We start from the raw sequence: 23,376 nt of genomic DNA, 5'->3' as shown, positions 1-23,376 counted from the left end.
TGTGGGGGAGGATGTTCTGGGGTTGGTTGTTTTTTTTTTTGTTTCCTAGCATTGTGTGCTGCCAGTAACTTTTCCTTTCCTCCATCTCTATTTTTGAGGTGCCAATTTGCTCAGGGAGCAGGACAGGATTCTTGCTTGTGTATGAACAGTTCAACAGCTACAGATGCTTTTAAGTTCTGACAGGCAGAAACTGGCAGTTGAGAGCTGTTGTTCCAAGCACTTTGTTGTGCTGCTGCTCTGAATTTTTGCAGTGGTTTGCCATAGTAACAGAGTGAGAATTTGTATAACTGAGAGATTTTAGTGTTTCTGATTATGTAATGAATGTACTTTTACAAAAGAATGAACACAAACAACTTTGAGCCAATGGAGAACCAAAGGGTGTTGAAAATAAGCACTTTCCCTGAAGTCTTCAAATCCTTTCCCTACAATTTTTTAAATTGAATCTAAAAAATAGGAAAAGAAGTCCTTAGTTCATATATCCCTAGTGTGGAACTGGTGATTTGTTCTTTGTAGAATCTCAGTATTTTTAAGAGACTGGGGATAGATAGGACTTTGTGGGGGGAAAATGAAGGAGGGAAAAGGACTCCTCTCATACTCTTTATTCTAGATCTTTCTTTTATTTAGTAATCTAATCCATAACTGTGTTATACTGAGCTCTGGAGAGAGGCTCTTCTCCTCCTGCCTTCTGTCAGAGTGCAGAGATGGGTGTGCAGAAGAAATTGCTGTATGGAAATGGGGAAAAACCTAAAAGATGGGTGCATGGCATTTCCCTGGAGAGCCTGTAAATGAAATTCTGGACTGTGAGGTTCCCTCTGAGTGTTTGCTTGTCCCAGGCTGCATTGGGGTGTGGAATAAGCCAGGCATAACCATTTCTTGTGGTGCTGTTTTCTCTTCAGATGGCAGCTGAGCTGAGCCAAGCCAAGGTGGTGGAGCCTTAATCAGGAGCTTGCTGCTCACCAGGACTGACTGCCTGGAATAACCAGCTGTGAATGACAAGCTGACATCCTCCCATCAGCTCTAGGGCTCTGCAGGTCCCTGCAGCTGCCTCCAGCCTCACCTCAGGATCAGCAAACTGCACTTGGGGTTTCAGCAGAGCAAGGGAAAAACCCATGGGCATCCTATGCCCCTTCAGAGAATCCCAGAATGACTGGGGCTGGAAGGGACCTTAAAGATCCCTCTGTTCCAAGCCCCTGCCATGGGCAGGGACATCTTCCACCAGACCAGGCTGCTCCAAGCCCCATCCAGCTGGTCTTGGATACTTCCAGGGCTGCTGCAGCCACAGCTTCTCTGGGCACCCTGTGCCAGGGCCTCCTAAAGAGCTGTTTTTCCTTCTGGCTCTGACAGTGTGCTGCACTTGGGCAGGGCTGACATCCCAGGAATTATACCCTGAGCTGGTGCAGTGTTGGACAGTCAGTTTATCCTTCAAAATTTTCTTTTTTCCTTTGGAACACAAAACCATCTATAGTAGAGGAAATGTATTTGAATATCTGTATGGAGGCTTTGCCCCAGAGGTCCCGGTTGCCCTCGATGGGCTGCAGCTGCCATGTCCTTAACTGGGCTGCAGCTGTGACCAATGAAGATAACTGGGATAAAAGGGGGTGGGTTGGCCAGTCAGGGAGAGCCTTAGAGGAGCTCTGACCCGAGAGAGAACAGCATGCAGCAGAAGGAGTCAGTGAAGATCTGCAGCCATGAGAATACACTGAAGAGGTATGGACTCTAGAAGTCTGATAATATCATTGAATAACAGCAACCATCTATTTTTTACAGCATCTGTCCCTTTTAATAAGCCCTTTTCAGCTGGAGCAGTTATCCTGGGTGGGCAAAGTTTGAATGTTCCAGCTATGAATTTTTTTATAATTCTGTATAAATGCTTGAGGTACCTCAACTAGTTTTTAAAGGCTGACAGCAGGGTTTTTTTGCTATGGCTACATCAAGTTTGATTTTATTTCCTTAATGCACTATTTTTAGCTCTGTTTAAGTTGTTGCAAGTGGTGTTCAGGTTTCGGCCTCGCTGCTTTTGTAGCTGAAGGGGCCGTTTTGTTGGTCTCAGTAAGTGAAATGTTGCTGTGTAATATTTGCAGGCACCTGTAGATGGGGATGCACTCTCCTCCACGCCTGCATCCCCCCTCCCATCCACCTGGACCAGGCAACTCCAGGCTGGATTAATTCTATTTATGATCCTCCTTACTTTTATTTTTCTGAGCGTGCGTGATAACCTTGAAATCCTTTCCAATTCCAAAATATTTTTTCCTTGGGCTCAGTCAGGATATCAGGACAGCAGGCAGCCAACGCAGCCTGGACAGCCCTGCCGCTCCCCCGCTGCTCCCTTGTTTTTATTTCCTCACCTGTTATTTTTGTGTCCCCTTTGAAAGGACACTGAGGAACAGCTGCCATTTGCTCTTGTGCCTGCGGCTGCAAAACCTCAGCCGAGCCGCTGGGTTCCTTAAAACCCAGGTTATTTGCTTCCCCCGGCGCTCGTTGCCGCTGCCGCAGCTCTGTGGGAACCGGTGGCCGGGAGCCTCCCCGGGCCCCTCCCCAGCCCTTCCCCTCCCAGCCGGGGCTGGCCGGGCCCGGGGCGGGGCCGCAGCCGCCGCTGGGCCCGGGCTTGGCTTTTGTCGCGTCCCCGTGGCTGCGACGGCGACAGGGAATCCACGTCTGGCCGGGGCCGGCGCTGCCCGCGGCTGCTCCCAGCAACGCCTCAGGAAGTGAGAGCGGCTCGGGCCGGGCCGGCCGCGGGGCCCAGCGGGGCTGGGCCGGGCCCGCTCCGTTCCCGGGCCGAGCCCGCTCCGTTCCCGATCCCGCATCGCTGCCATGGGCCCGGCCAGGCTCCCGGGCCCCCGCGGGCTCGGCTGCTTTGTGCTGGTGCTGCTGCTGCTCCTGGGCGGCTCGGGCAGCCCCGGGACAACGCCACCGCCCCGGCCGCCCTGGGCAGAGGAGCAGGGAGCCGTCCCGGAGGGGGCACCGTGGGGCAGGGTGAGGTACGAAGCCGTGAAGAAGCATTTGGGAGCTCTGTCCAAGCACTACTGGCAGTACCTGGCGTGCAAAGTGTGGCAGGAGGGCTGCGAGGAGGAGGAGAAGCAGCAAGGAGAACGAGAGGCCAGTCCCATCCCAGGTAAGCGCCTTGCTCTGTTCCCTCCCGTGCCCAGGAGGGAGCAGCAGGTCCGGACCCTGCTGGGGCCCCGGCTCTGGGGCGCTGCCCTTCCTTCCCGAGGTGGCTGCCCCGGGCATCTCCCTCCTTGGCACACCCCGGGATGAGGCTCTTGCACTTCTTGGGCACTCGGCTGCTGCCAGTTCCGAGCTCACTGTCCCTCCCCGTAGCCAGGGTTGCCCGCAGGCACATGGCTGAGTCCGTGCACCTGGGAGAGGATTGCCGTGAGCCCAAAGTGTAAAAAAGCCTTTCCTGTAACTTCTCTGCTCATTTCGCTCCCGTTTCCAGGCTGGGGCTTTCCTCTGGTGGGCCAGGATTACCTGGAGATCCTCTCTGCCTGGTACTGCAGCTTCAGCAAGTGCTGTGAGACAGGAGACTGCAGGATCATCAACAACATCACAGGTAGGGACTGTACTGCTTTGTGGCTCGTTTTGAGGCTTTTTTCCTGTTAAAGTGTATTTTAGAAAGTGATGTTAGTAAAGGTCTTTTCTGACTGGGGTGCTGAGCTGTGGGAGGGTGAGAGGCTGAGCTCAGTCCTGTGTCCCATTTGAAGTTCTGAGACCAAAGAGTTTGTTCCTTACTGCATAAGTGTATCTGCTCCAGCTTGCTACAAGCCCTGCCTGCATCCCATAGCTTCCAGGCACATATAGCAGGACCCAAACTGGCCCATGACCCTGCCCTAGGTCAGGAGGGCACACTGAGACCTGTGTGTAAGCCATGAGCAGGTGTCTTTGTGTTTGCTGTCCCTGAGACTCCTGGTATGCAAACCCTGTGCTGGGAGCTTGAGAGGGCCTTGGGGCACTGGTGCTCTCTGCAGCTGCCAAGCATATCTGCCTTTTCCTAAAGGAAAAAAGGAGTCAGTGGAAGATTTTGTGTCCTTCTGGGGCCAGAGGCTGATGTAGGCAGGCACAGGCAGCCTGTGGCTTTAATGCCACTTCACAGTCCTCTTGGCCAGGCAGCCCTGCAGATTTTCCCCTCTTACCCCCATGTGCAGTAGCTGTGCTGGCAGGTGGAGCTGAGCTCGTGCTTTCTGTGCAGGGCTGGAGGCAGAGCTCAATGGGCAGCTGCACGGGCAGCACCTGGCCAAGGACGTGGTGCTGCGGGCGGTGCAGGGCTTCCTGCAGAGCCCACGGCCCCCCAAGGCTCTGGTGCTGTCCTTCCATGGCTGGTCTGGCACGGGGAAGAACTTTGTGGCTCGGATGGTGGCCACTCACCTGTACCGGGACGGGCTGAGGAGTGACTGTGTCAGGGTGTTCGTGTCCCTGCTCCACTTCCCACACCACAACTACGTGGACTCCTACAAGGTGAGAGCCAACAACAGGGGATGGTCCTGTGGGCTGGGCTGGAGTTCATGTCCTTCCCAGCAGCCCCTGTGGGGCTGTGCCTTGGGTTTGTGAGGGAAACTGGGTCCCACAGCACTGGCTAGTTGCTGCTGAGCAGTGCCTGCACAGCCTCAGGCTTCCCCCCTCTCCCACTCAGTCCCTGAGGTCAGTACAAGAAGTTTGGGACACACCAAAGAGGTGAGTCCTAGTGCCAAAGGGATATTCCATGTCATTTACTGCCATGCTCAGGAATAAAAGCTACAGGGAAGGGGGTTTGGGGGCAGGAAGCCATTGCTCAGAGATGGACTTGGCATCTGTTTGTGGCAGGGTGGGCAGCTGCCTTTGCACCACTTGATGTCTTTCTTTCCTCTTTCCTTCACTTATTAAACTAATGTATCTCACCTCACTCGTTTTCCTGCCTTTGCTCTTCCTGTTGTCTGCCCTGTCCTGCTGGGTGGGAGGGGATGGAGCAGCTGTGGTGCTTGGCTGGGTGGTCCCAGGGGCTCCTGACTGCCCTCCCTGCTGCAGGCCCAGCTGCAGAGGCAGATCAGCGAGACCCTGCAGCGCTGCAGGCAGGCCCTGCTCATCTTCGACGAGGCCGAGAAGCTGCACTCCAACCTCCTGGATGCCATCACACCCTTCATGGCTCAACACACCAACAAGGCAGATCAGCAGAGATCCATCTTCCTCTTCCTCAGGTGATTTCTGGTCCCCAAGTAATGGTGTTTGTCCCCAGAGGTGTGATACAAGGGGCTGAGGCAGCAGGGGAGGGTACAGGTACCTCATTCCCTCATGGTGGTTGCCTCCATGTTCAGTTTTACCTGTGGATGCTGGGCATCCTCCCTGGGAACATCTGCAGGAGGAGCTGAGGTCCAGCCAGGTTGGGACACCTGAGCCTGAGTCTAGATTTGGAGGCAAGGAAGTACAGTCAGTTAACATAGGGTCACCCTGCCCAGCTGGGCAGATGTCACACTCCAGGGAGCAGAGCTGGGGCTGAAGGTCTTGGTGGGAAGTTCCCATGCATTGTTAGGAGCGGGGGAGTTCCCACTGCCTGGCTGTGGCTGCAGACTGAGGTGCTGTGAGGCTGATCCTGGCATCAGCAGAGCCTGGTTTAGTTGGTACCTTTCCCAGGAAGTGCACCCCAGCACTGTCTCTGTGTGGGATGTAGCTGGAGGGAGAAATGGGACATCTCAGAACCAGGATGTGAGGCAGGCACCTGACTGAAGTGCCCCTGAAGAGTCAGAGATCAGCATCTTGGGCTCCCTTCAGTTTGGGAATTGCAGCTTTGGGCTTGGCTCTGGCAGGAGCTGTTCCTCGTGGTTGGAGGTGAGCAGAGCATTCCTCCTCCACTTCCACCATCCAGGCAAGGGTTCCAACCTCCAAGCTTGGTGTTTCCCTCAGAGAGGTTTCCCTGTGTGAGTGCCCAGTGCCTGTGGAACTCCCCTCACTCTGGTCCCACCTGTGTGCAGGGGGCTGTGGTGGAAGGGGCAGGTCCTGCCCTGTTGCTCAGCAGGGTGGACGTGCTGCCAGCTGCACAGGGCCTGGTGTCCTGCTTGGCAGCCATGCAGCTCAGGAATGGACACAGCGTCAGCGGGCAGAGGGGAGCAGGGTGCCTTGAACTGCAGCAGTGTCACCCCAGGGGTTTCATCACTCCTGGTGGCAGTGTGACACTGACCTGCTTTAGGAGGGATGGCTCTGCCCCAGGGCTGCTGTGGACACTGGCAGGGTGCTGCAGATGGGCTGGGGCTGCCTGCCTGTCCAGCCTAAAGGGGCTCTGGGTTGGGAGCAGGAGCAGTACAAGCTGTTTGCTCCCTGACAGTGGGTGTGGGCATGGTGAGAAACAGTGGTGGCTTTTCAATATTCTCTGCCTCCAGTTTGGGGTCCAGAGCCTCTGACATGAGGGTGGGGTGCAAGATCTGTGCCTCCCACTGCCTCTGCCTCCCACCCACACAAGTTCTGCATCCAGCTGGTTCCCAGTTCACTGGGGCATTCAGGGCTGGGGACAAGCCCCTCACCAGCACCTGGGGAGGGGGGACACCTTTCCTAGCCCTGCTTTCCAGGCTGAAGGGCTGTCCTGGGACCCTCAAGAGCTGCAGGACCTTGCAAACCCCACCCCAGAGCTGCCCCCATGGGCGTCCAGAGGAGCCCTTAGGTGGGAGCTGTGTTGCTGCTTTGTCCCATGGGCAGAGGATGCTGTGCCAAGTCCTGGGCTGCCTCTTGAATCCCTGCCCTGGACCTTTACTTCCAGTGGGACTCCTGCCACGTGCTCTGCCCTTTAACCTGGACTTTGTGGTGGCTTGTTCAGCGTTTGGTGTGGAGCCAAGTGTCACCTGCAAGGTTGGTGGCTTCCCAAAACAGGACAGGGGACTGAGGGAGATGGAGGATCCTGCTGCCCCTGGGTCTGAGCTGGCAGGAGGGCAGAAGCTGCAGGGATGCCTGTGGAAAGGGGCTCTTTGGGAAGAAGGCTGGCTCTCCATGTGCTGATCCTAGACAGCAAATCCTCTGTTGCCAACAGAACTGCTGGGGTCTGTCTGCAGGGAAGGTGCTGGCAGCTCTCTGGGGGAAATCTTCAGTGACCTCCCTCTGTGTCCACAGCAATCTTGGTGGCAACACCATCAATGAGGTGGCCCTGGACTTCTGGCGAGCCGGCCGGGCACGGGAGGAGATCCCCCTGGAGCTGCTGGAGCAGCGGCTGCGGCTGGAGCTGCTGGAGGCTGCAGGTAAGGGCTGGCCTTGCCTGGGGGCTGTGGGCTGCAGGTAAGGGCTGGGCTTGCCTGGGGGCTGTGGGCAGGCTGCTGCCCCTCTGCAGTGTCCAACCAGTGTGTGCCACACAGGGCTGTGCTGGGGGAACAGGTCCTCACTCTGGGGGTTGTTGATAATGAGAGCCCCATCCTTGGTCCCTGTGATCCAAGAGGCCTTCAGGCACCTTCAGCCCTGAAAATGGCTGGGGCAAGAGGCAGCTGAACCTCACAGGGCAGTGCTGAGGCTTCTCTGGGGCTCCAGGCATCTCTTGGTGTGACTCCTAGAGATGCTCTGTGCTCACAGTGCTGAGCAGCTGTGCACAAGTGGGTCCCCCTGGATGAGCCCCTCGGAGCCCAGCCTGGCCTCGCAGAGGGATGATGCTCTCAGGTGAAGTTTCTGAGTTTGCCTTTCTTGTGCTGTGCTCCAGAGAACAGTTATGCCCACAGCCAGCTCCTCAGGGAGAACCTGATTGATTTCGTGGTGCCGTTCCTGCCCCTGGAGTACCAGCACGTGAAGCTCTGTGCACGGGACGCCTTCCTGGCCCGGGGCCTTCCCTACACCGAGGCAATGCTCGACCAAGTGGCCCAGATGATGGTGTTTGTCCCCAAAGAGGAGAAGCTTTTCTCTGCACAGGGCTGCAAATCCGTGCCCCAGCGCATCAATTACTTCCTTCCTTGAACACCAGGGGGACCAGAGCGGCCGAGGTTCTTGTGCTGAAGGTGGTTCTGCACTCCGGGAGCTGCTGCTCTCTTTGCACAGGGTCAGAGGCAGATGACCCAGCCCAGGCACTTGCACAGGGACTTAACAGAGACTTAAGCCCCCCAGAGCTGTTGCAGGCAAGGAGGTGCATCCCTTACTCCTGGGACGTGGGGACAGCCTTTGGAGCCTGTCTGGTGTTCTAAGTCCCTTCTTTTAGCTGGAGGGATGATGTGGTTCTGCTGATGGATGCTGTTCCACATGAGTGGGGACTGGGAATGTCCAAGTCCTTGTTTTGTTGCTGTGTGTTGAAGGGAGGACTTGGACAGGCTGGTCCTGTTGAGATAGTGTGGCCAAAGCCATGTCCCCGTCCCCACTTTTCTCTGTCATTTTCCAACATCACACAGAACTGCTTTGCTGGAGAAGAGTTTTTCCCCTCTGTTGCTCTCATGCCTTTCTAAGGTGTCTGGTGCTCAGGGACATGTGCCAGGATTGTAGTCTGTGCAGGGAAAAAAGGACTGAATAATCTCCTCTGGAGATGCCAAATCCATAGCTCTCACCTTGGAGTGTCCACCTCTCACTGGAGCCTTCCGTTGTATGGAAGCAGCTGCCGGGGTGAGGGGAACCTGTGCTGCAATTCCTTTACTAAGCAGGTTGGTGAAGAGCCCATTTCCTTCACTGCAGAACCAAAAAGGGGACAGAACTCCTCTGCCCAAGGGCAAAGGGCAGGTGAGGAGGATGGTGGCTGAAGCATCAGGCTGCAGCTGAATGTGAGTTTTCATGGATGCAGTAAAAGCTTGGGTTTTTTTCCTTCCTTTTTTCATTTTTGTCTTTAGTACATTTCATGCTGTGGCTTTTTGGCTGCTAATTATTATTATTATTATTACTACTACAAGGGGCTGTTTGCTGTCTGGGTACTGGCCAGGTGATAAGTGTGTTGCAGCAGCTCCAAAACATTTCATCAGTGTTACGGGAATCGCTCTGTGACCTCTGGGTCAAAACTCCCTTCCAACAGGGCTGTGCTGGCCAGGAGTGACACAGCCCCTGCCAAGGACAGGGCTTGGCTTCCCAGCCACCCCCACGGGGGACCTTTGGTCTATTTTAAGCTCTGACCCATTTTGTGGTGACAGTGATGAGCAGTGTGGCCTCCGGGGGAGATTGACCAGACAGACACATCCAGGCCCTGCAGGCTTTGAGTCCTGCTTCCCTCGGGTGCACTGGCTCTGTTACCTGAGGAGGTGTCACAGTCCCAGGCAGAGATGAGCCAGCTGCTCTCCCACTGCTCAGCCAGTGCAGGTGCCTTAAACCAGCTGTGTGGAACAGACCTTGGGGCTGTGCCAGTGGGGGTGATCAGGCATTTCTGAGACTGGGTTTAGGGTTAATCTCAGGTGTCAGAAACCTGGGAACCATTGGGGTGATGCTCCAGCTGGGGCAGGGAGGCTGCTGCCTCACAGGACACAGCTCAGCTTGTGTTTGGTCACCTGGGCAGAAGTTTAGCAAGCTGTGTGCTGAAGGTCAGTAGCCTAAAGGTTGTGTGTGCAAGCCAGGATAACCCAGGATTTTTCCTGAATGTCAGCAAGTGTTCAGCTGGGTTAGGCTGCCTCAGGCTGGGTGGCAGGAGGTCAGTGGGGGACTGGTTTGAGGTGGGCATGGAGCAGCTCTGGCTGTGGCTGCTGAGGGAGGTGGTGGTGACATTGACGAGGGCGAGGCCAGAGCTGCGCTCTGCTGGGTCACCAGTGTGTGTGTGTCACAGCCGGGTGAGCTCTGGTCAGCCCCACAACAGCAACAGCTGCTCTCTGACAGGGCAACGGTTTGGTTCTAAATAGATACCACATAAATAAAGATACTGCTTTTCCTGCAGCCTGGTGGAATTAAATTATTTCTCCTTTTAACAATTTTTTCTACCCAAAGAAAGAGCTTCTGGTTAGGACTGAGCAGTTTCAAATAGTCACTGAGGGGGAAAAAAAAACCCCTCAGCATCTACTTGAGTAGTTTTTGCCAATAAAATATTGCAACCTTTATTTAAAACAAAATGCAAATTGGCAAAACTTTGTGGAACGACAGGCAAAGAGGCCCTTCCAAGGCCTTATTTACATCAAGTTTAACACTGTTCGCAGTTCACAGTCAGACGATAGTGAGAGAATTAAATTAGAAAAACAACCAAAATATATTACAATAACAATTAAAAAACAAAAACAGTTGACAACACTGCTAAGAGTGATTGGTGATTAACGTGATTCATTTCAATCCATTCCTGCCCTCAAGGAGTTCACTACCAATACAAACAGTGCCATGTGAGCCCAGCAGGCTCCACCTCCCGTGCACAACAGACACATGGGGAAGAACGACCTCCTTTGGTACAGACATTGCTTAGCCTGGAGCTGGGAGAAACAAGACAGTGTCCCAGAACCTCCTGGGACCTGCTACCAGAGAATGAGCTGAGGGCTTTGTTCCACTCCAGGGATGTGCAGCACCACCCCAGCAGCCTCCACACATGCTGCAGTTCCCTTTAAGTCTCCCTGCCAGCTCCTGGTGAGCAGCAGGGCTGAGCTGAGTGTGTCCCACAGAAGGCAGCAGCCTGATGGCTTTGGAACCACCATCCTGTGGAGTCACTGGTGCCTCCAGTCACCCTTTCCACTGTGGAAAAGCCTGCCTCAGGTAAGTGGTAGGACACGAGCATTGGGATTGCTCTGTGGCTGCAGTGTGACCCACCCACACCTCAGCCTGGTGGGGAGGGGCTGCTCCGTCTCCACTGTGGGGTTTGGCTCCCTGGGCCCCACAACTCCCCCAAAGCACCCTGACAGATGTCAGCCCTCGTGTTTGGCTGTGTCTCACAGACACAAGGCCAGTGGCACCCAGGAGAAAGTCCTGAGGAGGACAAGCACAGCCCTCCTCTCTCCCTCCCTGCTGTTCAATTCCCCTTTCCCACTGGCTGAATTCGGTGCAGTCCCAAGACCCAGACTCCTAGCTCAGCCTCAGCCCTGCCCACAGTAATGAAGAACATGACTAAATCAAGTGCACCACTTTGGGGTAAGAAGGGTGTGGAGTGCAGGAAGAAGAGAGAATTGCACCTGTGAGTCACTATTCCCACAGTGGCAAGAAGAGAAAGTGCCCCCCTGAGCTCACTCTGTGCTTTGTGCTTGGCAGGACCAGGCCCGTGGGTGCCTTCCCCATGGCAAAGACAAATTTAAATTCTGGCCCACAGCAGTGCAAGAGAGCCCAGCTCCAGCTGTGCCCCCACAGCTGTCTGACAGTGCTGAGGAGAAACAACAGCACTTCTGCCTTGTCCCCTGCCCCAAACCATGGAGCAGGAAGTCACTGGGACAAACAATGGGGTGTCAGCACCCACATTTGTTCCTTTGCACATCTGGTGCCAGGCTGAAAACAGAGAATTGGCCACAGTGGAGACCTTTAAGGCTGAAGAGAAAGGCAGACCTAGCTAAAGGGAGAGGGAATGGTACAAGTTTTAGAAGCAGCAGTGGAAGGAAAGACAACTGGATGGTAATTTACAGCAGAAGCAGCTTTCCCAGATTCCTTTTGCTATCCTGCCAGAGGACAGGGGAGCATTGCAGTTTGGGAATAAAACACTCTAGGGCAGCAGAAGTCCCAGCAATTCCACAGCCTTCAGTTTAGGGGGGAAAAAACCTGTCAAATCAGCACTACCTCTGCCACAATCTGCCTACCTGATGTTAGAGGATAGGTAAGGGCAGGGAAAACACTTCCCATGAGAGTGACAATCCCCAGATTCCACCAGCTTTTGATTTTGACCCAGAGGAGGGGTGAGAACTAAACACTCCTGTGTTGGGCACAGGGCTTGTAGTCTCTTGCTTGGAGATGCCCAAAAGCTGCCTGGACATGGTCCTCACAGGTGACTCTTGGTGGCCCTGCTTGGGGAGAGTGCTTGGACCAGGTGATCTCCAAAGTTCCCTCCAACCTCAGCCATTCTGTGACTCTGGAAAAGCAGCTGGATGCTGCCCTGTCCCACTGCCCATCTCTGCTGCAGGGGCAAGGAGAAAATGGGGCACCTGAAAGGAAGTGGGGATGGCCCACAGTGTTCATTGGGACACAGCTGCTTTCTTCAGCAAGAGGGGAGTTCTAGTAGTTAGAAATTCCATATTGCTATTCTACCACTTTTACTGTAGCTTTTCTGGAAGACTGGCATTTAGGGGAAAAAAAAAAAGAAAAAAAAAAACCAAAACCACTTCTTTCAAAATGCTCATCAGAATTGGGCTAAACTTTAAAATGTTCTGGTTAAAATTCCTTTCCCCTGGAATCCCTTCAGTTCCAGCCCTTTTGTCCCAGCAGTACAATCATGGAACCATATGATGGTCTGCCAGAGTAAGCAAGACCTGCCCTTCTGCCCCCAAGAAAAGAGAGTCCCCCCCTTTCTAAATCCTTCTGATTGTTTGACAGGCCCTGTGAAGCAATGCCACAAGCCACCTTCCCTTTGCAGGTCACCTTTCCAAAGGCAGTCAGTTTGGATGCACACCTTCCATGAAGATGACTGAAAGAGATAAGGTAAACCACACAAGCCCTCAGTAAAGTCTGGGAGATAAGGGGTTGGTTCTCTGCCTGTGGAGGCCCTTGGGACATCCCCAGGGGTTGCCTGGTTCTTTTCCCCCCCAGCACTTCACTTACTGAGCCAGAAGCTCACTGGTCCATTGTACCTCACATGCTGCTCCTCTGCTGTGCCTCCACACACCCTGGAACAACTTTGCTTAGCTCAGACCAGAAATGAAATGAGGATTCTCAGCCCATTTCTAAAGATTTTTCCAGGCCTGTCTCACTATGCTCTGTGGAAAAAACAGGGACACTTGCTGAGACACCCAGCCTGCTTCCAAGCACCACCATGTGCTTCTAGACAGAAAGAAAGTGCCCATCTTCTAAAGTCACACCTGTGCCACAGCTCCATTCTAAATGCTCAGACTAAAAGCAGCACAGCCACACTTCAAAAGCAAGTTTAGAAAGCGTTTTAGCCAAAAAAATAAAGGCTTAAGGTGCAAAGCAAGCAAGATCCTCTATCACCAGCAGTGTGCAGTGAGCAGCAGCATGCAGGTAAGGTGTATTTGGAGCCAGGTTTCAGGCCTGTTTCCTTTCCTCTCACAAAACAGCAACTGAGCTCTTCTACTTGCCAGTACATTTCACACCTTGGGGAGCTGTGCATAGACACAGACCAGCTTTTTGACGCCACAACAGTCTGCAAACAGCACCACGACCAAGGATGACAACACCAACCGTTCAGCTGCTCTCATTCTGGGGTTGGTAGAAGGCATCAGAGACCCACTGGGAGCCCTTCAAGGCAGAGCCACAGCTTTTGTTGCCACGCCTCAGGCACAGCAGGGCACAGGTTCTGTACACATTCCCTACACCACAGTGTAGGATTCTGGTCTAGCCTTTAAAATATGGGAACAAATCCATGGAGATACCTGTGGGGTTTCCTGTGTGCTGCCATACTTTATCACCTTGGGATGCTGAGAAGCTTGTGAGACAGGTAAACAGCAGAACAAATCCCAGGAATCTGGCAGTGTGAAGGGTAAGGGACAGGTGCAGGGAATCCTGCAGCAGTAAGGACACATGGTGGGCAGGCTGGGCTGTACTTTCTGGTTCTCCAGCTGGCCCTGCAGTGCTGTGACTGCTAAAGGAATGTGGACAACAGCCAGGGAGGCAGAGGCTCTGCCTTACCTACCATGGGTCCTCACTGAACTGGGGGGTTAACGTGGGAACAAGTTAAAAACAATCTAGAACTTCAAAAAAGGAACAACCCACCCACCCCAACAACAACACTGGCAAGTTGTGCAAGAGCCCCAAACTACTCAAAAATGACCATCAAGCAGCACCTGTGCTCGACCACTAGAAATAGGTATCAGCTGAGTGAAGGCTGTGTGGTGGGAAGGGGGAATTCCAGTGGTAAGTCTGCCCATCATCCCTGACACTTGCAATACAATGACGATGAGAAGGTGGTGGATGAGGTGGACAGGAGGGAAAAGGGACAGTTCCATATATTAACTAATCTTGCAGTTCTCATTACAGCAGCAACAGTGCTGTGGAAGTTAAGCCATCCAGACCAGTGCATCCACCTCCAGCAGCTCTGAATACTGTCAGTGCATTAGACCTTTCCCCCAGCTGTACATGACCCCCCTCCGGAGCTGCTCTGCCCTTGGTACCAGCAGAGCCCCAGTGCCTTTCCTAGGCCTTGTCAGGACAGCAAAGCACAGGTGAGAGCAGCCAGGGTGGGATCTGTGCAGCCAGGCAGCTGCAGCCAGCCCAGGGCTCTGGCTGTCACCACCGTCCTGCCCAGAGGGAGAACCTGCCATAGGTTCTCCTGCCTCTCCAGGGGAGGAGAAGGAACTTTCTTTCCTCGCCATACCAAGCAGATCAGCCTGATTAGGTAGGGACAGATCCTTGATGTTCTGCCCCTTACAGCTTTAATCTACCCTCTCCATCCCCAATTTTTGAGATGAACCTGTAAACGTGAGGAGAACTCAGTGATCTGAGGTACTTCACATACTCAAGTATCAGTCTTTCCTTTTGAAAGCATCAGTACAGAAAAACAGTCCCGCCCTCCCCGTGTGTGTTTCTCTTACCCAGATTGACAGTAGCTACCTTTGCACCACATCACTGATTTCTTGGACACATGACAATAAGTTATTAAGGACGGGGTTCGCCCCGTGGACGCCAGCAGCCGTCGAGGACACCTGCAGCTCCTGCAGGCTGAGTTCCAGTTTGCTCACGGCTTCCCGGAAGGCGAATTTGTTGCGCGTGTGGGGGATGCAGTCCACGTAGCCTGAGCAGTAATCCAGCAGCTGGTGCCCCGTGTCCACCAGCTGGCTGTTGGGCGTGGGCTCGGCGATGGCGCTGGAGAGGAGATCCGCGCACTCCAGCAGCGCCTCCTTGCTGATCTTGTCTGCGGGGATTTTCTCAGCCGCCTGTTTGGTCTTTCTCAGCGCCACCTTGGCGCCGGCCGTGCCGTTGGCCATTTTCACTGGGGAGGTGGAAGACGTTGACAGAGGCACTTGGGGCGGAGGCATCGCGGGCCTCCCGGATTTTCCACCAACAGGTGCTGCTGCTGCTGCTGCCTTCTTACTCCCTTCGTTGGGTTCCAGTCCGTGCTGCGCTCCCGCCGCGCTGCTCAGCTCTTCTGCTGCGTCCGAGCAGGCAGCCGGCTGCTGGAGGAGCCGCATCACCGGTGGTGGAGGTGGAGCACACTTTGGTTTTACCCGTCTGGGCCGGTCCCTGTCGCCGGAAGAAGTGACCTGATGCTCAGATAAGAGCTTAAATTTATTACCCTGAGAGTCTGTGCCAATGAGCTGCACGTCTGCTGGAGTGTGTTTTAGAGTGGGTGAGATTAGGACTGGCACTTTGTGGTTATGAGTGGTTGGAAGTATTGCTGCAGCCTTTACCGGAGATGACCACCCCGGCCTCTCGCCATCCTCAAGGGCCCCTTGTCGTGGGCCGCTGTTTTTCTCCTTGCCCTTAGGAGCTGCCACTAGCCCCGGACCCTCCTTTTCTTCTGCCGCGGAGGGAGTTCGAAAAGGGAGTGCTGTGGCACCCCTTGGCAAGAGTTTTGCTTTTGGTCTCTCTCTGGTCAAAGCAGGGCCTTCTTCAAACCTTTTGGGAATCAGGTCACTGGCCCTCTCTGTGCTCTCATCGGGCTGGGAGGAGGTGGACACAGTCCGTTCCAGCTGAATTTTTGACCTCTGGGAATTTCTGGGAAGGGTCATTGCCATCCTATCCTGCTCTGGAAGCCCTGAGGACATGGAAGATGTAGAGTTTGACCTTGGAAAAGGCTTTGAAGCTTCTTCATTGCCAGTGGGTTTTCCCGCTCGTAAACCCAGCGTCTTTTTAATCAAGCGTGGCGTGAAGAAGCCAGTGATGCCCGACCACCCTCCACCAGTGCTCACACCCCCAGCACTGCTGGGCCCAGTGCCCTCCTCGCCGTAGAAGGTCCTCTGCACAAAGCCCCCTCCGTAGCACTTGGGGGGTGCCAGGCTGGTGTCCTGCTGCGCGGGAGCGAAGGAGAACCCGTCCACGTGCTGCAGGGAAGCCACAGAGGAAAAGTTACCCGTCAGCTCGTATTTCTTGTGGGGCTGGTTCTCCATCTCCCGGAAGGAGCTGCTGCGCTTGGGAGGCGTGGGAGCGTTCCTCTTCTTCATGAAGGAGCTGAAGAAGCCCCCTTTCCTGTCCCTGGTGAACGTGGTCTCTTTGGCATCCTCCAGGAGGCTGCTGGGGGACTTGTCCCTCTGCTTGCGGGGCAGCGCGGGGGACCCGCCTGTTGGCTGTGTGCTTCTGATGAAACCTGGCCAGGAGAGACACGTGTCAATCTGGACATTCTATTTCTATTTCCACCTCCCTGTCCTGCACTGGGTTTTATAGGCCTGGTGTATTTACCTGCCCAGGTGCTGCAGAGATAGAGTGAGGGAAGAAGCAAGCACTTGTATTTTATTTTTTCTTCACCTTTTTTCATTTCTCTATGTGACTTATCTGTTGTGTATACTGAGACAGCCACTTTGAGGAGAGATCAGAAAAGAGTTGCTCTTTTCTTTCAGTTTATTACTCCCTTCTCATAATTTTCTGCTCCTTTCCAAACACGCTAAGTATAGGAGAAAATCTCTTGCTGCATTTTTGAAGCTGTCACTTAAAAAAGAGCAGCAAAACTGAATTTGAAAGAAAAAATACAATGGGATTTACTAAAAGGACATTGAAAAAACCACAGTGTTTTCTATTTGCTAGTAAATAATTGACACAGCAGCACAAAACATGCCCATGTCAGGCTGTTCTTTTCTTGTCTGGGAATTTACACCCTGTGCCCACACCTGGTGCTGAGCTGGATGCTGAGTGCTCCACAGTGTCCTGTGTTCCCTCAATGTTCTCCTTGTTCTCTGCCTGCTTCTTCAGGGTTCTTGTCTTGGAGGGAAGCATGGGTAAGCGGGGCAGGTAAGGAACTATGGATGAGGATGAGGCTGTTCTTCCAAGCTCCTCTGCTACCTCTGTAAGGAAAAAAGGGAATAGTCAAAACAGACCAGCAAAGAAAGAGGAAAAAGAACAACCTGGGTCTTTCCTGCAAACACAGACTGGCAGGAAGAGATCCGTGACTGAGAAATACATAATTTATGGATTTAGTCTTTGTACAAGTCTAGAAGTATTTAGGGTCAGATGTTTTTCCTAATGATTTCAAACTCATTTACACCTTTATAAATTCAGGAAAAAAAAAACCCCAACAGTGGTAGGATCTGCACAAGGGATCTATTAAAGGCTACTCAAGAGCTAAAGGCAGCACTGGATGCATTTGCCTGTCTTTAATCAAGGTGCCTCCTACTGATGCACCCCCAAAGTTGTGTCCTCCCTGGATCTGGACCTAAGTTGCTTTGCTTGTGGCAAATCACTGCATGCCCCTAGGTGAAGAAATGAAGATTGCATGTCAACAACAGGTCAACAAAAAGAAAACAAACACAGAAAAAACCCCACAACCTCCTGGCCACAGCCAGCTTGGCATTTGTGCGGCCACTGGATGTGTCTATTATAGATCCTCACTGGTAAAATTCCATCTGGTGTCTTTTTTCTGTGGTAGGGAAGTTGATGGATCAGTTGCATATTTAATTTAAAAATTGAGAAGAATGCTCTGACATTTCTGCTTGTCTGCTGAACAGTATCACATTCCTCACCAGTATTTACCTCCTGGTAGATTATATTTCAGACTTGAGCTGCACAGATTTGCTCCTAGAAGTAGCTAAGCAGAAAATCCAGAGATTAAAGCACACTTTGCTAAAAGTGGAGGCTGGTAGAATAATATTTTGTGACCTAATTGCTGCAGTCAGCAAGGGACTGTGATATGCATACATCTTTCTTCATCACTTACTATTCCTCAATGTTCAGCCTGAAAAACAAGAGATTTCCTCTGCTAGAGGAGACAATATCTTTAAATCAGCTCTTTGGCATTTACTGGCCAAATGAAATTACACTGTTCCCTGCACAGATGGAATGTGTCTGAACTTTATTCAGTATTTGTGAAACAAGTTATTTATCCCAATTATGGCTAAAAGAATAAGGGATGTAGATCCATTTTACCCCCACTGCCAGCAGATGAGCCTTAAGGGCCCATCCATGAGACACAGCACTCTGGGGATAACCTCCAGTGCTGTTTCAGGAAGAAAACAACAGCAGCTCTCACCCTCTGAGATGCTCGAGTCATGGAACATGGTTTCAAAAGCCTGGTGGGTCTCAGCAAAGGAAGGTCGGTCTGGTGGGTTCCACTTCCAGCCTGCAATGCCACAAAGCAAAGTCTCAGAGCCTGAAACAGGGAGATGAATTTTTCCTCTGTCCAAGCAGACAGAAAGTAGTCACACTCTGACCCACTGTTAAACAGGCTTTAGAGTCATTCACAGGTGCTGACTCCTGGCAGCAGTTAGCACCCTACTGAATCCTCACAAACAAATCAGGAGAAGGAAGAACCAAGTCCAGAAATCCCAGCTCTCTGCCACCTCTGCAGGTTTTTCTGATCTCCCTATCCCCCTTTCTGAATTGTTTGGGCAAAGGACAATTCTGTATTTGCTACCCTGGCTGCTTGGACAGAACACATCTAGCCCAGTCACAGGTAACTGAGTGTGTAAAGCTTCAGGCACCATCCTGCTCCCATGCTCTTAATACTGAATTTCAGGCAGACCCTTCCAAAAGAAGGATGTGTGGACCCTCTGGGGGAAAGAGGAGGAGAGTGCCTGGATGGAGCTTGGGAAGTTACAGAAGAGTATCATGATGAAAGTGTAATTTCTGAATTAGAAATCTGCACTAGAAGGATGTTTTCTGGAAGCACTGTCTGCTGGTATCACCATAAGGTCTGGAAAGTGACTGGCATTCTGCTTGTTTTGCATTATGATCATATCAATTCCCAGCTTTTGGGATTTTGTCAGCTTCCTTAAGGTTTTTGAAGCAGTAATATCCTTCATCATTCCCCACCTTCTTTGTTTCATAACTGAAGCCCACCCTAACTCTGACATGCTGAGGATCAGGTATTGCTGTTAATTGCAGATTGCTCCCACCTTCCCAGGCTTTGTCCCCACAATTGGAAGAAGATACTCACATGCCCTCATCAGTTCATACACCTTGGGAGGGCACCCCTCTGGCTGCTCCATCCGATAGCCCTTTTCCAGCAGATCATACACCTGAGAGAGGTCAATGCCTGGGTATGGTGACATCCCATAGGTAGCAATTTCCCATAACAGCACCCCAAAGGCTGCAAAAGGAGGAAAACAAAATTCCTTGTCATAAGTCTGCCCTTTTGTTGTTCATTACTCTGTGGCCTTCATTGCAGCTTGAGGCAGCATTGTTTCCTTGCAAGTATTTCAGGCCAGTCTATGTGGAGACATCATATGCTAAAAATATTATTAATTCATGAAGTTCTAGCCTGGCCTGTGACTGTCTTCACAAGGGTTTCTGCCCAGGCCAGAAAGCAAGTTATTGTCTGGGCTGGCAGAAAAAAGCAAAATGAACAAGAAAAGGACACTGAAGGTGAGTTTTCTTACCCCACACATCTGATTTGATTGAAAAGGTGTTGTAGGCCAGGCTCTCAGGAGCTGTCCATTTGATGGGGAACTTGGCCCCAGCATGGGCTGTGTAGGTATCACCAGTCATGAGTCGACTTAAGCCAAAGTCAGCCACCTTCACCACGTGGTTTTCTCCAACTAAGCAGTTCCGTGCTGCCAGGTCCCTGTACAAAGGAACAAAGGACACCACTGCAGCAGGAGCAGGGCTTTTGAATGCAGTTTTGGGGCCCTGCTCCCCTGGATCAGGAAGTGCTCTCTGTATGCAGCAGGCAGAGGCAAGGTGAGCTTTGCCCTGAACAGTGTCAGAAACTGAGTGGATTTATTCTTAGGAGCAATGAGGTAAATCTGGATTAGGATTAACTTTTTAAATTCTATTAAGTTTTCAGTAATGGTGGCTGTTAGGGTGTCGAGGATAGGATGGGACAGGATGGGACAGGATGGGACAGGATGGGATCAGCAGCTCATCACACAGTGGTAACAGGTTTATGGCATGGCTTTATCTGCATTTCAACAGGACTTTGGGTGGGCACTGTCTGCAACACAGGTGTTACCAGGCAGTTGGGCACAAGATTGCTGTGAAAGTCCTGGGGAAAAGCTATTGCAAAACAGTACTGAAGCCACCAGAGCCAATGGATAAGCCAGTGTGAATCCCAGCTGTGGAAGAAACCTTCCCAAAAGCTGGAATTCCTGGCCCATCATTCTGGTGGCCTGTTTACCACTGCAATCTGAAACTGTACCAGCTCAACATGACCTCCCCCACCTGTGGATGAAGTTCTTCTTCTCCAGGTACTCCATGGCAGAGGAGATCTGGGTGGCCATGTAGAGCAGCACGACAGCGCTGACCTCCTCGCGGTTGCACTCGCGCAGGTAGTCCAGCAGGTTCCCGTAGGGCATGTACTCTGTCACGATGTAGAACGGGGGCTCCAGGGTGCACACACCTGCCAGGGAGCAGCAGGTGAATAAAGCTTCCCTTCCTCACCACTGCTCCTGATTTAACACTGCATTTTGTACCACTGAGTGCTCCTCTGGGAAAGTGAAGACTTCCATGTACAACACCCAGGTCAGTGCAGCCCAAACTCAGGGCTTCTGTCTGTTTTTCTCTCCATCCACTTTATGGATAGAGAGAAACATGTCTATGAAAGCACCATTATTCCTATCTAATATTCATGAAGCAGTAGTTCTGTTCTTTGAAAGGTTACAGCATGAAAAAAGAGGAATTATAAACACACAGTTTGCTTTTCTTCCCTTCTCTGCCTTCATAAAGCTGAAGAGTGGCCAACTGGAAGCAGGTACCTGTCAGCTGGCAAGATTTCTGGACTGAAATGTCACTGCAGAGTAATGTGAGGCACTCCCATGTGCTGGGCAGGGAATCAGCACGGTGGGACCTGCTCCTAGAGCAGCATTCTCACACATTCCTGGGATGACTCCTTGCTACAGTCACTGTACAAAGCATGTCAAGGCAGAGGAGGAGGGCAACAGGATACTCTTGTCACAGCTCTGGGATCCCCCTGCAGCTCTTTACACATTCAGGAGTAAAGCACTGTGCACCAGAAAGAGCAAAAGTGCACCTCTCTGATGACAAATCTCTGAATTGCTGCTCCTGGAACCAGACAGGGCTGGCACACACTTCATCTGTGCCCTTTTTTTAAAGTAGGTACAGAACAGTTGCCATTAGTAAAAGCCTTCACATTCTTCACATTTCTCCTTTCATCCTAGGCTTGGCTTGACAGCTCTACTTCTGAAAGTGCCAGAAATCCAGAGGCAATTAAACACTAGTAAAGGTTTAGGGTGTCTCCTTAAGAACCTTTGTGCATGTGGATTTAACAGCTATGCAAGCTATTTAATAATGATCATCATATCATGCATCTGCCAGTGAGACAACAGGGCACAGTCACCATGTAAAGCCTGTGGATTTTTTCCAGTCCTAAGTTGTTTGATCTCATGTACTTATTTGGTGATACACAGAGTTCCTCACAGCAGCAGGAATCTGGTGTCTTCTGCCTAATTATGGACTAATTTGTTCTTTTCAATGCAGCTTTTTCTGTAAATGCCTCTGATTTAAGAAGTATGGAGAATAGTATTTGTTGTGCTTCCAATAGAATTTTTCCTTTCACTTTGAATTTTCTTCCTATTTTTTCCTGTTCTCTCAGAAAAATAAGCCACAGAAAATTATTCTGTAAATCTGATTTAACACAGCAGAGAAGGAATCTGTACCTGATCACTGAACCCTGGAGCATGTTAAGGGCAAGGACACAAACCAGCAGGAGGCTGATATTACAAACTTTTATATAACAGTCATGCCTCAACAGCAAAATTGTCTACTAATGTAAGTGACTGTATTTGATGTTTTATTTAAAATTAGTGTCTCTTAGCTCCAGTATTACATAAAGCTGTCAAAAATACCACCCGATAACCTGACCTGATTCATAAAGTTATATAAATACAGAAAAGCTGCCACTGCATTTAAACCAGGCAAGTTTCTGCCCAAATGAAGACTAAGTAAGAACACAAAGAGCAAGGCATTTCACTCACCTAACAACTGCACTAGATTTGGGTGCTTGATCTCCTTCATCACAGCAGCTTCTTTCAAGAACTCTTCCACCTCCATGGTATCTTCCTAGATAGACAGAGAGGCAAAAGAAGGGAACATTTATTTTCATGACCAAGGTCTGGTTAACACCACACATCCTGGCTGAATATAAATGATGGCATCTTTGTCTCCATTCTGCTGTTTTGGCTTTTACCAAAGCAAACTGTACCATCCCTGAACAGCTGCCTGGCTGATCTGCAGTACCCTGGCAGGGCCAGGCTTGCCCATTTGGTGTTGTGGTTGGTGAGAGGAAGACTCTCAGGATCACTGACTTTGTTTCCCTGTATAGCTATAAAAATTAACTTATTCAGGGGCCACTTAGAATTGCAGTTGTTAATGTTGGAACAAAGGTTTTGAAAAGGAAGAGATATGGAGAAGCTGAATTTTTTCAGGAGTGGAGGAAGGACAGCTTATAGAAGGTATTTTCTACATCTCTGATTTCTTAAAGCCTCCATAGCTCCTCTGGAGGAAGGGAAGTTGGGTTTGTAACCATTTTATTGGTCTGACTTGGACATGCTGCTCCTGCTGGGCCAAAATTCCAATTTGTTTCTAAGCCATGTGCACTGGTGTAAGTTTGCTGGGGTCACTTTGATTTGCAAAGCTACTCCCAAGCAGGGATTTAATGCAGAGCAGCACACTCTATTCTCTGATGTTGGTATCACGAGGTGTAGTTGAGAACATTACAATTTCCTTACTCATGTCATAAACAGTGACCAAATGAACGGTGCCCAAAATCTGAAAACTCACCTTTAACGTTTTCACAGCCACTGTGAGATTGTATTTCTTCCAGACCCCCACGTAGACCTCTCCATACTGCCCTCCCCCCAGCTTGTGCTTCATGGTGATGTCGGTGCGCTCCATCTCCCACTTGTCGTGGATGGGGGACACTCCGTACACGGTGGGCTTATTGCACTTGGGGGCTGGGTAATGCAGGGTTGTCACCAGGCCATCTGCCACCGTGGAGTGATGGTGCACCAGCTCTGCCAGGGTGCTGAAACGGCTTTCTGCTGTCACATAGACCTGCAAAGCAACAAAGAGGAATCTGCTTAAATAAAGGCAGCTGCAAGTTTTCAGTAACGATGGAAAACAGGTACAAACATTCTGATTTTTTTTTTAATCAGAAAACCAGGACTTTAAAATATTTCTTCTCTTCCTGTTGGGCAAATAACTATTAATCTATGGGATTTTTACCTGCAGAAGGCAACTACATGTAAGCCATCACTAAAGAGCTGTGTCAGTTCTTGTGACAATTAAATGTCTCCTGCCTCGTGCTTTACAGGACTAGAAGCTGGAATTCTTAGGTCTCTGAACACAACATGCCTCTACTTCATTTTGGTTAAA

At 51.3% G+C, this 23,376-nt stretch overlaps 2 protein-coding genes across 2 annotated transcripts in view; one reads left to right on the top strand and one right to left on the bottom strand.

Moving 5' to 3' along the window:
- Positions 1–1,605: 1,605 nt before the first annotated feature.
- On the top strand, positions 1,606–9,768 carry TOR3A (torsin family 3 member A). The gene is made up of 7 exons (XM_077181990.1): positions 1,606–3,112; positions 3,437–3,550; positions 4,187–4,452; positions 4,999–5,168; positions 7,066–7,190; positions 7,640–9,254; positions 9,297–9,768. The coding sequence occupies exons 1-6, from the start codon at positions 2,812–2,814 to the stop codon at positions 7,888–7,890; spliced, it is 1,227 nt and encodes a 408-aa protein (XP_077038105.1). The 5' UTR covers positions 1,606–2,811; the 3' UTR covers positions 7,891–9,254; positions 9,297–9,768.
- A 131-nt stretch (positions 9,769–9,899) lies between these two features.
- The window catches only part of ABL2 (ABL proto-oncogene 2, non-receptor tyrosine kinase), a 49,678-nt gene continuing 36,201 nt past the window's right edge, over positions 9,900–23,376 (bottom strand). The window contains exons 4-11 of the mRNA XM_054638238.2: positions 22,783–23,055; positions 21,978–22,062; positions 20,206–20,383; positions 19,425–19,609; positions 18,983–19,135; positions 18,077–18,166; positions 16,722–16,895; positions 9,900–16,204 (exon numbers count right to left, since the gene is read on the bottom strand). Of these exons, the coding sequence (XP_054494213.2) occupies positions 14,508–16,204; positions 16,722–16,895; positions 18,077–18,166; positions 18,983–19,135; positions 19,425–19,609; positions 20,206–20,383; positions 21,978–22,062; positions 22,783–23,055 (2,835 nt within the window). The 3' untranslated portion in view covers positions 9,900–14,507. The remainder of the gene's footprint in view (positions 16,205–16,721; positions 16,896–18,076; positions 18,167–18,982; positions 19,136–19,424; positions 19,610–20,205; positions 20,384–21,977; positions 22,063–22,782; positions 23,056–23,376) is intronic.

This window comes from Agelaius phoeniceus, chromosome 8 (genome assembly GCF_051311805.1).
Source record: "Agelaius phoeniceus isolate bAgePho1 chromosome 8, bAgePho1.hap1, whole genome shotgun sequence".
Taxonomy (NCBI): Eukaryota; Metazoa; Chordata; class Aves; order Passeriformes; family Icteridae; genus Agelaius; species Agelaius phoeniceus.
Note: the sequence above shows the minus strand (reverse complement) of the source record. Positions and strands in the feature narration are given on the sequence as shown.